At 56.3% G+C, this 17630-nt stretch overlaps 1 protein-coding gene across 7 annotated transcripts in view; it reads right to left on the minus strand.

The window, feature by feature from the left end:
• The window catches only part of PTPRN2 (protein tyrosine phosphatase receptor type N2), an 803411-nt gene that overhangs the window by 422690 nt on the left and 363091 nt on the right, over positions 1–17630 (minus strand). For 6 of the 7 annotated variants that reach the window (XM_049642198.1, XM_049642197.1, XM_049642191.1 and 3 more), the window contains one exon: positions 14649–14735. The exons of the other annotated variant lie outside the window; for it this stretch is intronic. In XM_049642198.1, coding sequence (XP_049498155.1) covers positions 14649–14735 — 87 coding nt within the window. The remainder of the gene's footprint in view (positions 1–14648; positions 14736–17630) is intronic. 7 annotated transcript variants of the gene reach the window in all.

A 17630-nucleotide genomic window follows, 5' to 3' on the forward strand; every position in this document is an offset into this window, starting at 1 on the left:
TGTGTGTGCGGGACTTTGCACATCCAGTCCCGCCCCAGTGCCGGGGCGCCGGAAACTGCGGGTGCCAGGCCTTCAACAGCCCCTCCAGCTGGTAAGTCACATCTCTCCGGATGCTTCCTCAAGCTGCCAGTCCTACCTTCTCCACCACCTTTGTCAGTGTCACAACAGTCATTTTTAAAGGTGCTGAAAACGGGGACACGAGGAAAACTACGAAGAGTCAGAATGAAAGAGTAACGCGGCCATGCTCGACGAGAGCCACGTGAAGGTTATCGGGACACCCTCAAAACTGGCAGCGAACCGCCGTAAGAAAACCTGCCCCCGCTCGGCGTCTCATCTCCGGCCCCCTGCCTTCCGTGCTCATCCGTCCAGAGGCGAGCGGCTGCTTCTGGGTCTCGCGTGGTCTCGACCAGGTCTGCTCTGAGCTCGTGCGTTCTTGTGGATTCAGACATGACCCCCACTCGGGACACCGCGGTCCCACTTCTGTCCTGCTCCTCACAGGAGTGCCTGGCTCACCTCTCGCGGGCAGCCCGCTGTGTCCGGCCCATAATGCAGCACAGGAGCCTCGGCACCCCCTCAAGCCCAAGGAGACCCTCGAATCGGCCCCAGCTTTGTGAAGCAGCCGTGGCCCAGCCCGTGGACTTTCTCTTCGATTTCTTCATGCAAGAAATGTCTACACGGTCACAAAACTCTGCTGAAACTCCCTGAAAACGTCACCATGTCCGTCCTTCCTGCTTGGTTCCCACCGCCAGTGGTTAGAGCCCTGACCCCAGTCACGGGCTGCGTCCTGGCCCGACGTGCCCCCAGGGGGCCGTCCTTAGGAGCACGTGTCGCCCACCCTCCAGACCTGCTCTCTCCACACACCCAGTCTAAGGCCCAGTCTAAGGCTCCCGGGCCTGTATCTGAGGCTGCCCAGCCAGATCCCAGCGACAGCCGTCTCCCCAGCACGGTGAGCTCGAGCCTCTTCCCCCCCTCAGAGTCCCTTCTGGCCTGACCGCCCCCCCCCCATCCACACTCTGACCCATGGCAGACCCCTCTCCCAGATCTGCCAGCAGGTGCAGAGCCGCCTGGCACTGAGCACGTTAGCCGTCTCGTAGGACATTTGTAGCTTCCCCAATGGCTGGCTCTCTGGGGGCATGTGGAGCGTCCCTGCCAGGGCCTCACACACGTGGTGGATGTGACAGAGTCACAGCTGTGACCGAGTCGTGACCGAGTGCAGCTGTCTTCTCCATTGAGAGAAGGTCCTTATCCACACGAATAGGCCCCACCTGCCATCAAAAGGGCACTAATAACAGGTCTTCACACCGGGACCTGAGGGTTCTGTGTCGTTTCTATGGCATTCCCCGTCTAATCTCAACGCCCAAGAATTCCTAGGCGGAAGAAGTCCCTAGACCCAAATCGTCCCTCAGGTGCAGAGAATTTCCTCTGAAGACCCCCTGGGCCTTCCCGGCTCCTGGCTCACCCACGTGGTGGAGGAGAGTGCATTCACCTGCCCCCCATTCCCTGGGGGCCGGCAGGAGGGGCAGGGAGCTGTGGGTGGCAGCTTGGCCGGCAAGGGACGCAGCTGACACCTGGGAATGCGCCTGGAACTCGGGAAGCACTCAGAGCGTCAGCTTCTCAGAACCCAAGCTGGTGATGCGGCACGGCCCCCGGGCCGCCCAGCCCCGGCCCCGCCACCAGGCCTATCCTCTCTCTCGAGTCTCTCGAGAAGGAAGGAAACCTGAGTTTGCAGAGGACATTCAGGGAGGGTCAGCAGTGCAACACGGTGCCACGACAGGGACTCAGACCTGCTCTTCCCCAATACCTGCCCCGACGTGTGGCAACGCGGAAGTCTCTACACCAAATTCTCACCCACAAGTCTACAACGTCCCCTCCGCTAGGCCTGCAACCTCCTCGGCCTCAGTCCGCCCAGCTGTAAAGTGGGGAGGCGGGCTCTGGCCCAGAGGCTCCGGCTTTCCCGGAGTAGCTGCCGTGGGAAGCCAGTGCCCGACGACCAGTGCTGCACAGCGTCCCGGATACGAGGAAGGGAGAGGAGGGCAGGTGTGTAGGGGCTGAGCAGAGACCAGCCTCGTCCCCAGATGTTTCGCACCCATGCCCACTGCACTCGGAGACCCTGCTGCCCCTTGGCCGAGCACCACCACGTCCTGCCGGTTCGGGGCACCGAGCCGTGCCGGGAGCACACGGACGCTCACTGAGCTTCCCACCAGGGGCTTCTGAAGTGAGAAGCACTGTGAGCACGAGAGCTGGACGCAGGGCCTGGGTTTTGCCGTGAACCCACCATCAGAGAGCGTCAGATCCCCAAACCAAACGAGGACTTATCTGACGACCCTTTGCAACAACGCCCGAAGCGGTGACCGAACCCACCACGGCGGAAGCACAGGGATCACCACAAAACGCTGATTCTCTCAGGGGTCAACCTGTGATTCGTTTCCTTCCCCTCTTCTACTTCGTGATCCCTGGGATGTAATATTCATCTGTTGCCTTGACTTGCAATAAACTGGTGCTTCTGAGCCCAGGGCTGTTTGCAAACAGCGGGTGGACACAAACGGCTGCATCCGAGAGCCCTGAGGGCTTTCTCCCTTCCAGACCCCAGGGGCATGCAATCTGAAGGCCCAGGGGAAGCAGAGGCTGACAAGAAAAAGAGGGATTGCTGTGTTGGGAAAGAATTTAAAAAATTAGCTAGAGGGATACACTCGATGCGGCATCAGGAAATGGCCAGAGAGCTCCCCGCCGCCCGCCTGCCCTGCTGGGTCTCCTCCAGTCTCGGGAAGCAGTATGTGCGGGAGGCGCCCCACTGGGAGGGTGTGCCTAGACCCTGCCCTATGGTCTGCCAGGGCTCCAGGGGCCCTCAGGAAGGGGCTGTGGTCACCAGCCGGGACTTTTGTTCCCATGTGGACAGCTGGAGATTGAGGCCAGCAAGACCGTCCTGAGGCATTCTCCTAATCTCACGTATCAGCTCCTCAGTCCTAACTCGGGGGCAGTCTTTCTCCCAGGCCTGGAGCAGTAAAGGTTCACCCCGAAGGCCGACACAGCCGTCCTCAGAAACTGCCTGTAAGGCTGGCCCCGGGTTGCAGCGGGGAACTTGGCCAGCAGCAGGATTCCCAATATCCACACTCGATCGGCAGGATCTCCCTGCGCCCAAACAGTTCAGGATAAGTAGGGTGTGAGCAGGTTATGCGGTGGGAGTGAGGTGCCAGGAGCTACTACTGTCTTCTAGGACCATGTGGCCTGGGCTGTCCTTACTGCCTTCTTCAGTTCTGCTTCTTCAAATACTTGGGGAAAATAGCCCCATATGCATAATGCTGGCACAGAAGGGGGAATTTCTGTGTTTAATCAGAAAATAAAAAATAAAACCGATGCCTAGAGCCTTGCAAAACAAGCCTTTTTTTTTTTTTTTTTTAGAAAGTCACTTATTAATAAATAGTGAGAGTTTCTCACACAGAACAAAATATTCCAACTCTATTGATACAAAAACATTGGTGTTTAGATCAGGAAGAAATCATTGAAACAGACGCAAAGAAAGACGAACATGAAGTTATAAGGGAAGACCTATGTTTTACTACAAAACAGAGAAACTAATTCTGTTCTTTGACTTTCAGACTCTCATTCAGATTCAACCAGTAATCGTTGGAAACACACTACGGTACATTCCTGCTATCTGCGGAGTTATGTCTTATACGGTCAACGCAAGTGCGGATTTAGGGAACACCGAACCAGGGCTCCTGGGGAAGCAGAGGGCTGGGCTCTGCCCAGACTCTGGTCCCATTTTCCCAGCCAGTCGGTGTACACGACACCTTGTTTCACGTGTGCTTCCGTTTAAAGACACCTCATTGATAGACTTATTGCTTCTTTAACATTGAATTCACCACCTACCACGCTGTAATTCATGCCTGAACTGAGCTTTTCTAATACAGCATTTTCTCTAAGGCACAGCCCAGCCTTCTTGCACATAAGAACACGATGCACTACACTTGGGGGCTGTTCCAAACAGTGAAATCACCAACAAAAAGCACAAAGATGTAGAAAATGTAGCGCTGGACAGTGAAAAGGACACGTGTTTGTGATATGAGCCGAAGTAAGAATGCAGGTGTCTCCTTGTTCAACCCCAGCTGGGAATGTACTGGTGAGAAACTCAAAACTTTCACCCCTCTGCAACAAGTCTTCGAGCGACCACACAGCGCTATATTGATTTTGGGGTTTCGGGTACATTTGCAAATATTGAACCACAAATAGGATCTACGGTGCTTCCTAGTGTGTGTTAAGCACGTTCACACACATCAATGACCTTATTGTTTTTATCACATTTTACAATTTAACACCGTAGAGTTTAAGGGGCTTATGACCCAGCTGTGTACCTGTCCTTCCTTGCTATGTGACATGAGCACACGACTCCCTTTCACCTGCAAGGGACAATGATGTGCATCTGGGGAGGGTGTCTGGCTGGCCGGGTGGCACAGGACCTCCCCCTTAACTGACCCCATCGTCCTCCGCCCCCACCCATCAAGAGTGGTCTGCTGCTCCTCCAGCCTCTTCCGTGAGGTCCACGCTCGCAGGCCTTCGTGGGCTCACGGTGCTTCTGCACGCCATGCCGCCCCCGACCCAGGCAGTCATCCCCTGTCTGGAACGACATGGTGGAGACGAGGGGCAAGATCAGCCACTTCTCTGCCGACCCCACGGCTCTAGCATGGCGAGCTCACGGCCACGGAGTCGCTACGGGCAGACTGGTCACACACGGCACACCCGACCTACCATGAGGTGCTCTGCTGACAGCACGCGTCACACGAGTCCACTTTCCTCCAGGACCACGGACTTCCCGAGGGTCAGATTCACTTACTGCGAGAGGGGACAGCTCTTTATGGTGGAAGAAATGCCGACAGGTGGAGCCCGCCTGCCAGACACAAACCCTTCCAACTCGAGGGAGAGAGAGTCTTCACGGTCTCAGCCCAGAGAACCCCGGGGGGCATGTGCGTCTGGTGCAAGGCTCCAGCGGCCCCTCCTGGAGACCGTATCAGGAGAACAAAACCGCACGTTATTGTTAGGAGTCAGGCTGGAAAGAATAGGAAAAGATGCCTCCCCGAGATCCGGCAGCACTCGCTGAGTCAGAACTCCCTTCAACCAACTTAAGCAAACGGTGTGCGTGCACGCAGGTGAAGGGTGCGTCAGCCCTGCTGTTCTAGCTGATGGTCTCCGTCGTAGACACAAGTGGTCTTGAGCTCTAAATTCAGTGTTTCCACTCGATGCTTCCTAGTGGCTATAACCTGGTCAATGTGTGACACGCTCACATATCTACAACGTATGATTATACAACATTTAGAACTATATATCGATTAGAATATTGATAATTACTCACTTTCGTTTACACGGTCACAGAACATGCTAACAAGCAACGGAAGTAGCTTCTAGCACTTTAATACTGACATATTGCTGTTTTTCCAGAATTCCCCATCCTATCATTTCAGGCTGATGAAACAAACAAAACCCCCATTAACCCGAGTGGTAGGGGTGAGAGTTACATGGTCTTTTCTTTAAATGAGGACTCTTTAGAAGTCCCTTTTCCCCCTATTTTTATCACTGAAGACACTTAACAAGAATCTAATGCTCTGTCTTTATACTATCGAGATACTGACATATGAATCTTCTTAATAACCATGAGTCACCAGGTGAGGCTTCTACGTGTTAATTTTCACCGCACAACAGTCAAATCTTATGAGTTATGACACACCGGACTCAGCCTGAGCCCAGACCCATTCAGGTGAGAATGGGGAAGGCAGGTGATTCCCGGTGAGACCTCATTTTTCTCGTTAGTTAACACTGTGTCCAAAATGTGGAACACAAAAATTCCTGTCAGTCGAGGGTTCCGCTTTGTTTACTTAATTTGGGTGTTGTTTCTCCTCTATAATAACAGGCTACCCGTGACACGGGATTATTTGTATCAGGTCTAACCAGAGACAACAAACTTGACTACAGTTTTCCTTATTAACGCTAAGGGCTAAACGGCCCTTAATTCTGTACTTAGAGATAAACCTCAGGAACTAGATCCCCTTGACTTTTGGGGGATAAAAAGAAGATCACAATATCTAATTAAAATGTTTCTTACCAGCATATTCTGCCTTGGCTAATGCACTGGCCTATGCTTTGTCTATTTGATCCTGGATTTGGGGTAAAACCTGTAACATGGATAGATGGGATAGAGGGAGGGAGGGCAGCGGGAGGGGTGGTGGAGGCTGGAGAATGCATGACAGACGACGGACGGATGGGTGGCCTTCACCAGTGTCCTTTCCTGGCTACAGGGCCCAGAACCACGTTGCTCACACTTTCTTTCCCTCACACTGGTGCTGACCCTGAGTTGCTTCTGGGGGTCACCAGGTTCGTCCTCGTCTTTTTCGTCAGCTGTCCCTAACTCCACAGTTTGGTAGGGGACTAATCCAAGCCATGAACAGAAAACCAACAAAAAAACGAGTTCATGTCTGGCTGTTACAGAATCATCTTTGCTGGCCTCATTCCATCCATGTCAAATTACAAAATTCTAGAATTCCATGAAATAGCAAAATAATGCACACAAATATTCCTAAAGCATACTTTCCATTACCGTACTTTCTGCACAATTGTATATTCCTGCCTCCCAAACATCAGGCAGTAGCTTTCCAAAATATCTAAATTGAGGGTTCACAAAAGAGGAAGGACTGAGAGAATCAATTCTTATTTGTTTCACGAAACACAGACTTACAAAATTACCGCACGATAACTTAACACAAGCCTTCATCGAAACATAATACTGATGATGCTTTATCTTCTTAAAGGGTTGGGCAATTGCTTTACTACAGGTTGTCTCCCATTTGCAATTACTGTGTGATTACGTACAGTTTGGGAATTCCTTCTGTCACTAGGGAATGCCTTACCTGGCACTCTTTTCTTCCCATGGAGTATTTGGAAGAAAACAGATTAATCCATACTTATGTTTTGCCTTTGGACTTTTAAAGCATTTGCTTGATTTTTCCTTGCTAGAACAATGTATTGTTTTCCGGCCACAACTGAGAGGTGACGTGTTTGGTCCCAAGAAACCTGCGATACACCCACAGCGGTGCCCGCACGGCCGGGTGCCCATCTGACCGGAGAGCACGCATCCAACACGTCTGCAGGGCCACGGGCCCCGGGGACATAGCTTCCAAGGCAGCTGGACTCCCACAGTGCGTGAGGATTAATGAATTTCACAATCAAATAAATAACTGAATTATCAGTGTCAAACATTTAGAAACAAAAGCAGCACCTGAAAACTTGGACTCAAGTTTTCTCGTGGGGGAGGAGCAGAGAAAGAGGGAGACAGAGAATCCCAAGCAGGCTGCGCACTGTCAGCACAAAGCCCGAGGCGGGGCTCCAATCCAGGAACTACGAGATCATGACCTGAGCCGAAGTCAGACACCTAACCGGCTGAGCCCCCCGGGCACCCACGAAGGCTTTTACTTGAAGCCACTGGCTGTCGAGGGCTGCCCCAAAGCCGGGCAGGAGCCTCCCTCCTGGGAAACGGGGGTTCCCAGCCTGCCGGGCCCCTCGGCAGGGGTGTCCCCTGGCAGCGAGGCTCACTGTTCTGTTTCTTGGTTTGTTTCTGTTTCTCTGGACACCCAGGCTGCTGGATGCCCGGCCTGCACACGTATTCCGGTTTGTAACCCACGACGTGACACAACACCCGGGGCCGGTTTCCATGCAGGAACGAGTCTCTGTGTTCCCGGCTGGGGCCACTTTGTATGCTTCTCCTGTCCCTCCTTGTGGTGTCAGTTCCCACGGGTGAGAGGGGCAGGACTCCTGGCAGACGTTAAAGCCTTCCCGTCGGGACGGGGCCTGAGGAAAGCGTCCTGACTTGCCTACTCCGTAGTCGTGTGAGGATGCTAGCGTACTCGTAGCGTCTCTGACTCCGGAGAGAGAGGCGGGTGAGTGAAAATGAGCTCTGCTTTGTTCTCCTGAGAAAAATGAGAAGAAGCTGAGCAGAGAATTCTGGCATTGGCAGCACAGGCAATAAATAAAATTGATATTTTACCACGGTGTTTCGTTTTACTTCAGTGTAACTTTTTTCACGTGTTCACTTATTTCTTGGTTGAAACAACATTTCATTTTCATAGTCTACGATATATGGAGCGCCACCCTCTACTGAGTGCTGAGTGTCTGCACACACTCAGCACTTAACCCTCCACAGCCCTAGTGCAGGCGCCATGATGCCCACCCTACAGCTGAGCAAACAGGCGAGGCGAGCTTAAGCGGCTTGCCCAACACCTTAAGGCAGCGGAAAGGCGGATACAAACCTAGGCCAGATTGACTGATCCATTTTCAGTCAGTCAGTCAGTCAGTCAGTCACTGAGCAGATATTCAGCACCTGGTACGTGCCCGACACCATCCTAGGCTCTGAAGATGCGTCGCTGAGTGCGAGGCCCAGTCCCTGCCTTGAAGGACAGCAGCCTCCTGGGAGAAATGAAGACCCTCCTCTCCTAGATCAAGGGATTAGGAGGAGGAAACACAGTGTCTCTCTGAGCCCTCAATCCTGGGACGTCTAGTCCAACACACAACTATGCCACCCACCCAGCACGTCACACTCTGGGGGTTCGTGCAAGCCTGGGGAAAGGGTTATTCTTGGCAATCGGACCTATTCACAGTTAGCCGTTAGAGTAGCTCCGTAACAGCAACAAAAATACTAGCGGAACGGTACAGGCTAGCCAAGCCGAATGCATACACAGCAGGCAGCGCCTAATGAGCTCTTGGCTCCGGGACGTCTCATAGGATCTCTGCAGAGATCCCATTAGCCTTAGAACCGGTTATGCAATTTCTGGGGGCCCAGCGCAGAAGGGAGATGCGGGGCCCCTGTTGAAGCATAACGTATGACGACTTTAGGGACAGCAACAGAAGAGCATCGAACCAAGGGGGGCCTCCTGAGAGCAGGGCCGACGTCACAGCCCACACCGTGTGCTGACCATCCACATTTTACGGGTAGGGAACCTGAGGTTTAGAAAGGCTACGTAACTTAACCTGTTCCTGAGCTGAGATGTCATTTCTCAACAGGAAAGGGCTCAACCAATACTTTAAATACAAACATCATCACCCAAAGCAGAGGGATTTACTTACAACGAGAAAGGGCCACCCTTCACTCAAGCGGACCCACTCCTCCCTCCCCACGGCCTCATCCTCGGTCTGAAGATAGGGCTGGGGCAGTCTCGTCATAGTGTGACACACCCTTGAACCCACAGTGTAGCTGTCTCTAGCCCCTCGGTCAGACCTCGGCCGTCTGCAAGGTGCACACAGAGCACGGCCAGCGCCCCTGTCCCAGTTAGACAGGACCCTGAACACTAGGCCCTTCCTTCTCTGCCCCTTTAAGGTGGCGTCAGTGAGGAAATCCTGGACTCAGGTGGAGGAAGGTGACAGCATCCACCTGTGACCACTAGAGCGTGTGGGCAGCGGACACAGTAAGTAGAGGTGTGGCCACCATGTACGGGAGGCTCCGTATGGTTCCGCGTTTTATTGCTGGAGGCTCTCGGCTGTGAGTGATGTTGTTGACCCCAAACATAATCTTTATCGCTGTTAATTTGCAGTGCCCCAGCACATCCCCAAATTATCCATGGCTTTGTCATCACTTGGGCTACAGGCCAAAGGGGCCAACCCAGTGAGCTGAAGGCCACTCTGACCCTTTCTCCAACTTCCTCTTCAATGTCTTCATAGATCAGAGAGACAAGACAGGAGCCAAATAAACACAATTCTGCCCCAGGAAACGGAGCTTCCACGGATTCTCGCACCCGTGGAGGGAGGTGTGGGAGCGGGTGGGGGTGCGAGGCATGGGAAGGAGGGATGAAGTAGGCCTCAGCATCACTGGGACTCACAGGATCGACCCGCTGGCCATCCCCCCGGCCCTGTACAAGGAGATCCTAATGAAAAGTGTCAGTGTGCTGAGTTCCCACCGCTGCACCTCCAGGAACTGTCTCGAAAACAAGAGCACTGTATTTTCATCAATTCAGTAAATCACACAGATGGGAAACTAAACTGCTTCTTGCATCAGGAGAACACAGGAAGATTGATCACAGAATTAGGCTGGCCTCCCGCAGTGCCCTGGGCTGATCCGAGCCTTCTCGGGGCTGATCCAAAGGCTCAGGACGAGCGCCGACAGCAGCCCCCACTGACTACGGAGTCTCCTTTGTATGGCGGGTCCCACGGCACCGCCCACCTGACGGTGCTGGAGGAGGCAGCCCGTGCATCAATCAGCACCACGGTGGACAGCCGTGATTAGATTATAAAATCATGACTGTGGCCGGCGTGTGTCTGCTGGCATAATTACATCAGCATGCTAATGCCGTTTTAATGGTCTCTAATGATGTAATAAGAAATAATGGAATTTATTTGACAGCTACATAACCATTAAGAAAACATATTAAGTATAACTGGTACTTCCATAAAAACGTAGACAGTCTCTGAAAGCGCCAGCTTGCGTGGCAGCCCCTCTTCCTCTCCCGGAACAGGGAACAGCCGTGGCCACACAGCAGCCCCCTTCCAAGGCCTCCACTGTGCTGGGTCAGGTATGCACCCCTCGGGAGGAGCGAAGTTCACAGCACACACACAGTAAGTAAAGATCCAGAGGTGTGGCACAGACGTGAGCCAGCCAGATGGGGGGCTGCAGAGAAGGCTCTGGCACCAGGAGGCCCAGCTTGAGATTTGAAACATGAGCTCTATAAAGAGCAGGGAAGACTGGGCATCTCCAGCCATAGGGAAGGACCCACTTGACGGCCACGGACCGGATTCCCAAGGGCGTAAAGGGAAGGTGGTGTTGGTGTCAGATGTGGCTCATAGGACACAGGAAGCCCACCCCCCAGTTTTCCCAGCAAGGAAGAGACTGTAGCAGAAGACATTTACAAAAGATTTGATCTGGCCACCAGCTTGGCCAGAAGGTGCTCCCTGGAAACGCCTCCGTGCCCCCAGCCTCCTCCAACACGAAAGGGCTTTTGTGTGGGAAGGTCTGAGACCTGAAGTCAGGAGCAGACCCAAGGTACAGGCCTGGGACAGAGGGACTGCAGCCAGCTTCCAGTAGATGTCTGCACAGGACACTCCCCATCAGATGTCCTCCCACCAGATGCCCCCCCTCCACGCACACCCCCCGATAGCAGATGCCCCTCCAGTCCTGACCCCCCCCCCCACAGGACACCCCCCCCACGAGACACCCCCCACCGGACACACACCCCCAGCAGACGTCCCTCTGGTCCTGACACCCCTTCCCCCAGAAGCCCCTCCAGTCCCCAAGTCTGCCTGGCCTAGCCCTGGCCCTGGCCCTGCTGCAGCTGCTCTGAGAGTCTCTTAGAAGCCGACCACCTTGCTGAGAATGTGGAGAAATCTAGGTGTCAGGTGGGCAATGTAGAAACAGGGCACATGCATCCAGACTCTACCCGGGGCTAAACATGCTTCTGGACCTTGGAAAAACCCGTGTCACGTTCTCCCCAGGAGGGGACTTCAAACCGTAGCTGCCTATGGACGTCATGGAGACGTCATCAGCAGCTGCCTCGTGTGAAGGACTCAGTCCTGCGTGTTCTGCTCAGTGGGCTCGTCCCCTGGGATCTGCCCCTGGGGCCGGGCGATGAAGCAGGCCGCCACGGTGGGCTTCCGGCCTGGCCCAGGCTTGGTGCCCCTCCTCGGCGGTGGGCTCGGGGCCACACCCACCTGACCCACCTTGGGGCTCCCAGCCCGCCGTGCTCCCATCTGTCCTGAGGATGCCCCCCTCCCCACCCCCACCACATCAGCAGCGCTGTGCCTGGGTCACGATGCAAACACACCCTGGACTTCTCACCCAGAAGCCGGGGCGGGGGGGGCAAGGCCCCCGGACACCCCAAGCCCCCCCCCCCCCCCCCCCCAGTGAAGGGACCTCTGCCCTCTATCTGGTACACAATCACCATGAAGGCAAAAGGAAATAATGAAAATTCAATCCATTCGGTCCCCAGCGGGCCAGACGAAGTTTTACTCTGAAGTCTCTCCGTGTGATTACGTTTTTTGTCTAATTTTCTCAATAATGGGCCTGAGCCATGATAACATTCTCCAATTGTGCAGCCCACCCCGGCTGCGAGCTCCTCCTGGAGACACAAATCCTTCTTATTATTTCCTGCCCTGACTGCTCCCGGGACATTCTCGACGGTAACGACAGAGGCACCGGTTCATTTACTCCCTCAGCGGCACGTGAGCCCTCGCACCAGCAGGTGAAGTTCCAAGGCCTAAGGAAGCACAGGCCAGACTCTGTCCCTTCCTGTGGACGGAGGGATGAGGAATGTGAGGAACGACCCGCTGCTGCTGAGGGCAGTGTGGGTGCCGGGCCCACACCGTGCCATCCCTCATTCTGGTATGGGGGCATTTAAATGTATGTATTTTTATTTTTTTCATTTCTTTTTTCAATTTTTTATTTTTTAAATAAAATTTACGTATTTGAGAGAGAGAGATAGAGAGTGTGTGCGCACACAGGGGAGGGGCAGAGAGGAGAGAAAGAATCCCCGGCAGCCTCCGCGCTCTCAGCGCAGAGCCCAGTGCAGGGCTTGAACCCACGAACCGTGAGACCATGACCTGAGCCGGTATCAATAGTCAGACGCTCAACCGACTGAGCCACCCAGCTGCCCCTGCCATGGGATGCATGTCCACGCCGTGCAGTCACTGTGCTGGGTGCCTCACGTGAACATGTGCCAGGGACTGCTGTGACCCCTGACCTTGGGGTCTGGTGGCGAAGACCGAAGATGACCAGCCACGTGTGGGGTGCGGGCAGGGACGGGGTAGGCGTGCTCAGGAAATCTCCCTCTGCTTCCTCGAAGGGACCAGCCAGCACCACCCGGTCAGTACCGGCTCTCTGTGTGTGCAATCCTGTTTAACGGCAGCCTGTGGAGACCACGCAGGGGGCAAAGGGCCAGCGCCCGCCTCCCTGGGCTGTGCTCACACTGAGCTCCCGAGTTGGACAGCCTCACCCCTTCTGCAGGGCCGCATACAGATGGGCAGTGCCCGGACGCCCGCACAGAGCTGCCAAAGGATCCTGCGTGGGACGGAATGTGCTTTGGCAAAGGACAATCCTAAAGGGCCTGCGAGGTGCCGGGCGGGGATGGGAGCTGCCCCCGGAGGGCCGGCGTGCAGTTTTAGCAGACATGGTGACTCCCAGTCTCAAAGCCACGGCCCACATTCATCGTTTCCTCTCCGAGGCCCAAACCCCAGCCGGGATGGGGTGGGCATCACCACCTCTCACCCAGAAACCTCAGTGGCCCCAAGTCACTTGGGCCTCCATTCGTGTCCCTTGTCATTCACTGTGGACGCAGCCAGAGACACACTCTCCTGACAAAAGCTGTCCGGTGGCTTCCCAGCACACGGAAGCAAAGCTGAGCTCCTCACGAGGGCCTGCGGGCCCCCCGAGCTGCCCTGGCTGTTGGCACGGGACGCAGCCCCCCTGCTCGTAGGCAGCTCCTCCGTCCCGGCGGGCCGCCTCCTCTCCGGACCTCGCAGCCTCAGTCCCTTCCTTTCCACGTGAACCAGGGCAGCCCGGCCCTTCCCAGCTCTGTCCTGCATTTGTTTCTGCTGAAATGTCATGCTCTCTGCTCCACCCGTGGCCTGGCGCTCGTAGGTCCTTGTTGAAACGTTGCATCTTGTGGACGGTCACGTTCGCCGGTGCGCAGGTGGTACAAGAGCCCTCGCCAGCTGGAGAGAACGGGCGGACTGTCATCGGTGGCAAGGAGCCCAGCGAAGTGAATCTCGGCTTACTGTTCAGGCCGGGACTTGGCCTTGGCCCCTCTCTCCCAACTGCTGGCTCCTCCCTACTCACAACGAAGGGTGACAAACTCTGGAACGAATACCAGCAGCAGGTATGGATCTTGGAAAGGCCCACAGAGTGGGAGACGCACAGACGGTCAAAGGAACCGTATTTCCAGGACCGAAGGCCCAGGGCCAGCTTTTCGCATCAACAGGTGTCTCGGCTGAGCCCTTTATCTCTGGGCCGAGGGGCTCACGGCACACGCACTGCTGCGTCCCGACGCTGCCTTCTGAACTGACCTCCAGTCCAGACCCCGCAGCTGGGACATGCTGGTCTGCCCACGCCTGCTCTCACTTACTCCATTTGTTACACTGCCAGGTACCCGGCCCCATTGTGTGCAGTCCTGCCCCACACTGTGGACTTGCCACGTGTCAGCACCCCAGGCCCCAGCCGGGCCACTGATGACCAGAGAGGCTGGCGGTGCTGGGGTGGCCCAGCTCTTCCCCTCGGTGCAGCGAGTACCCGGCAGGTCTGTAGGCACTCAGTAAGTGCTGACTTCTCGCGGACACGTGCCATCCCCTGGGCTTTGACTCATCTGCAGTGGGGTGGGGCACAGGCCCCAGAACGTTCTAGAGCCTCCCAGGCAACTCTAGGTGCAGCAGGGCTAAGAACCACGGCCCCAGGGGGCCCTGCCCTTCCAGGAGATTATAATTTGTACAATTACACTCCAGTTCCTTCTGCGCTTAAATAACTTACCAAACCCACCCGGAATTTCCTTTCCATTTCTTTCCTGAACTGTTTCTCTCTGATATAATTAACAAGAACCCCAGGCACACAGTTCTTTCCCTTGCAAGCCAATTTATGAAACGGAACCCGATGTGAGCAGAGAATAAAACCCCAGGGCCCCGCACCCGACACTCACACGACGTCTGCGAAGACACTCATCGGCACCTCCAGGAGTTGCGCCACGCCCTCCATCAGCTCCTTCCCCTTTTCTGGGCTCAGGGGGCTGTTGAGGAGAGCGGGGGGCAGCGTTACAAAATGGAACTCATCAACACTTGAGAAGCTGCACGTCCCCCCGTGCCCCCGCCGTGGCGCCTGCGGTATTCCCGTCACACAGTGGCCAGGCTCTCAGGGCAGCCGGGATCAGGTGCGTCTTCAGGCATGATGAATCACCCGAATTTCCCAGCGACGAGACAAACAATACAGTGCAAATGGAATTGTTAGACGCGTAATGGGCCCATGATGCGGTGACGGCTCATCTCAGCCTTCAATAAAAAATGTAATAGGGAGGGTGGGAGGGGAGGGCGGACGAGAAGGAGAGGAGAGACAGGACACGGAGGGAGGCAGATGCTGAAGATCACATTTCAGGACAAAGGAAGCACACGTTTCTTAAATGCACTCATCTCTACAATGAGTGATGCGCCAATGGCAGATACGGGAGTGGGCCACGCGCGAAGGTAAAGTGAGACCGACGGGCGCCCCGCAGGGACCCCCGAAAGGGGCACGCGTGCTCCAAGACAGCGTGCCCCGGGCCTGCAGGACGGCCGGCTCCACGGTCACCGTGGAGCTCAGAGTTCCCGTTACACGCCCTGAATCCCAGCACGCGGTGCCGTAACTCGTGCCTTGCCCGTGAAACCCTCTTAGCGGCATTTCGTGGAATATTCCGTCACGCCGTCCTGGAAAAACTGCCATGCAGCAGGGGTTTCAAGCCGGCTGACTGCTCGCCCCCTTGGCAAACGCGCGGGAAGACTGGCCGGGGCAGCCAGGGGCAGACGGAGCCCTGCCCTCCCGGGGCTGCGTGCGGGTGGCACACGGGCCCCGAGACAAACCGGGCATCGAACGGTGTCACCCCAACTCCACACATGCCTACAGCCAGAGATGCAGAATGTGACCTTGCGTGGACAGAGGTCACCGCCGACCACCATGCAAAGCTGAGCTCAGCAGGGTGCTTCCTAATCCAACGTCCCCGGTGTCCTTGTAGGGAGAGGACACACACAGAGATGATTCTGGAAGCATCCAGGGTTCCTGTGGCTCCAAGGGCTGATGGGGTGCAGGTGGGGCCTGCAGGCTTGGGATACGTGACGGTAGTGGGGGGGAGGGGTTGTCGACACCAGCAGGTGACCCGGGAGCATGCAAGACAGAGAAGCCACTGGAAGGAAAAGTGGGGGATTCCACCGTGGGCACCTCACAACAGAGCCCGAACGGAGCATCTGCGCTGCGGAGGTGAGCGCTCACCGCAGCCCAGAGCCACACGAGAGGAGATGTGTCCAGGGCTGGTGAGCAGGTGGGGACGGTAGCTAAAGCGGGATTCCCTGGGGACAGAATCCCTGGGGACAGGAGGAGCCGGCAGAGGGGCCGAGGACCCCCCGAGGTCTCAGGTGGAGACAAAGAAGCCGGCCTGGGTTGGGAGGGTGTGGCTTGCCCTGCAAGTACCCCGGGGTTTCCCACGCAAGTGCGGCCGCCCCTGAGGCTGACCACCCAATCCCCAGGGGGAGGCTGGCACCCAGCCACCCCCCACCACCTTCTCTGGGCGGGGACAGGAGCTGGACTTCTGTAGATGCCGGTTTCTGCCGGTGGCTGCCTCTTTACCAAGGCCAGGCCTGCTCCCCACACCTCACCCGGTCATTCTGGACCTCTTGTGAACTCCCAGGGTGCTGTTCTGTCCCTCCATCCTGCTTCTCGAGCAGGCGAGCGGTCCCCAGGGCCGGGGGCCCTTCGGTGAAGGACAGACAAGTCCTCCAAGTCCCCGAGCGCACAGGGGCTGTTCGCGCTGTGCTTTAAAATAAGGGGACATTTTCCAATCGGTGTGTGCACCCTTCCACCTCTTGACCCCACCCCACTTAGAAATCCCCCCCGGACATCAGACCCCATGTCACAGGCCCACCAGAGGTAGGATGCCAACTGGGGAAGGAGTCCACCTGGAACCTCCGTGTCTTCATCATCACTCCCTGCCTGCCCACCCGGAGCTGCGGGCTGGAGCCCAGAGCCCCGGGAGGGTCTGCATCTCGACAGTCTGCTGGGACTTTACACCACCCTGGGGAAAGGCCACGGGGGTGCGTGCAGACTCGAGAACGGGCTCCTGGTCACAAGAACAGGGGGCAGCGATGCCAGGAAGGCGTGCTCATTAGAGGTCAGCCTCTGGAGAAAGGACCTCAGCCGCACAAAGCCCTGTCCCGTGCCGTGTGCGCCAGCAACGTGAGCGGGGCCTGGAGGCACAGCTCCACTGCCTCTGCTCCTCAGGGCCCCCAGGCAGCCGCTCCTCCCCAGCTGCTCCTCCCGGGGCCAGGCCGCTCCTCCCCGACCCGGCCCTCCCGGACCCAGCACAGGGCGCGCAGCCAACGAGTATCCACGAAAGGGAGAGACCAGCCTTGATGAGGCCACCCTGAGCACGGAAGCCATGTCTCCAGGCCAGGCTCCGCCCAGGACCAGGTCTCGCGTCACCGACCACTCGTGCTCTGCCTCCTGGGGCTGGCCCCCACAAGCCCTCCTGACCACTGAGCCCGTGGCCTGCCCCCGCTGCCCCTGCTGCCAGCCTGGCGGCTCCCAGAGTGGCTCCCGCTGACCTCTCAGGGTGGGCCAATGAGTGCGGCCAGGCAAGCCCTTCACACCTTAGCTCCTCTCGCCTCTCCGGCACCACGAGCTGGACTGAGATGCAGGCTCCTCTGTGGGTCCCAGGGTCTCACTGAGGGGGTACTCGGTCCCTGCACCAGGACACCCACATGCGGACACAGCAGGTGTGACGGATGTATTAATGGCACAAACGAGTGAATACATAGGAAAGTGTCAGAAAGTCCGACATTTAACACCGTTAACATGTACGTCAGTAAAGGAGGCCCATCCAGCAGGCAGAAGCTACTGTGTGAATCAAGCCCCTTAAAACTCGCACGACTTTCCAGCCTGA

Source organism: Panthera uncia, chromosome A2, assembly GCF_023721935.1.
Source record: "Panthera uncia isolate 11264 chromosome A2, Puncia_PCG_1.0, whole genome shotgun sequence".
In the NCBI taxonomy this organism is placed as follows: Eukaryota; Metazoa; Chordata; class Mammalia; order Carnivora; family Felidae; genus Panthera; species Panthera uncia.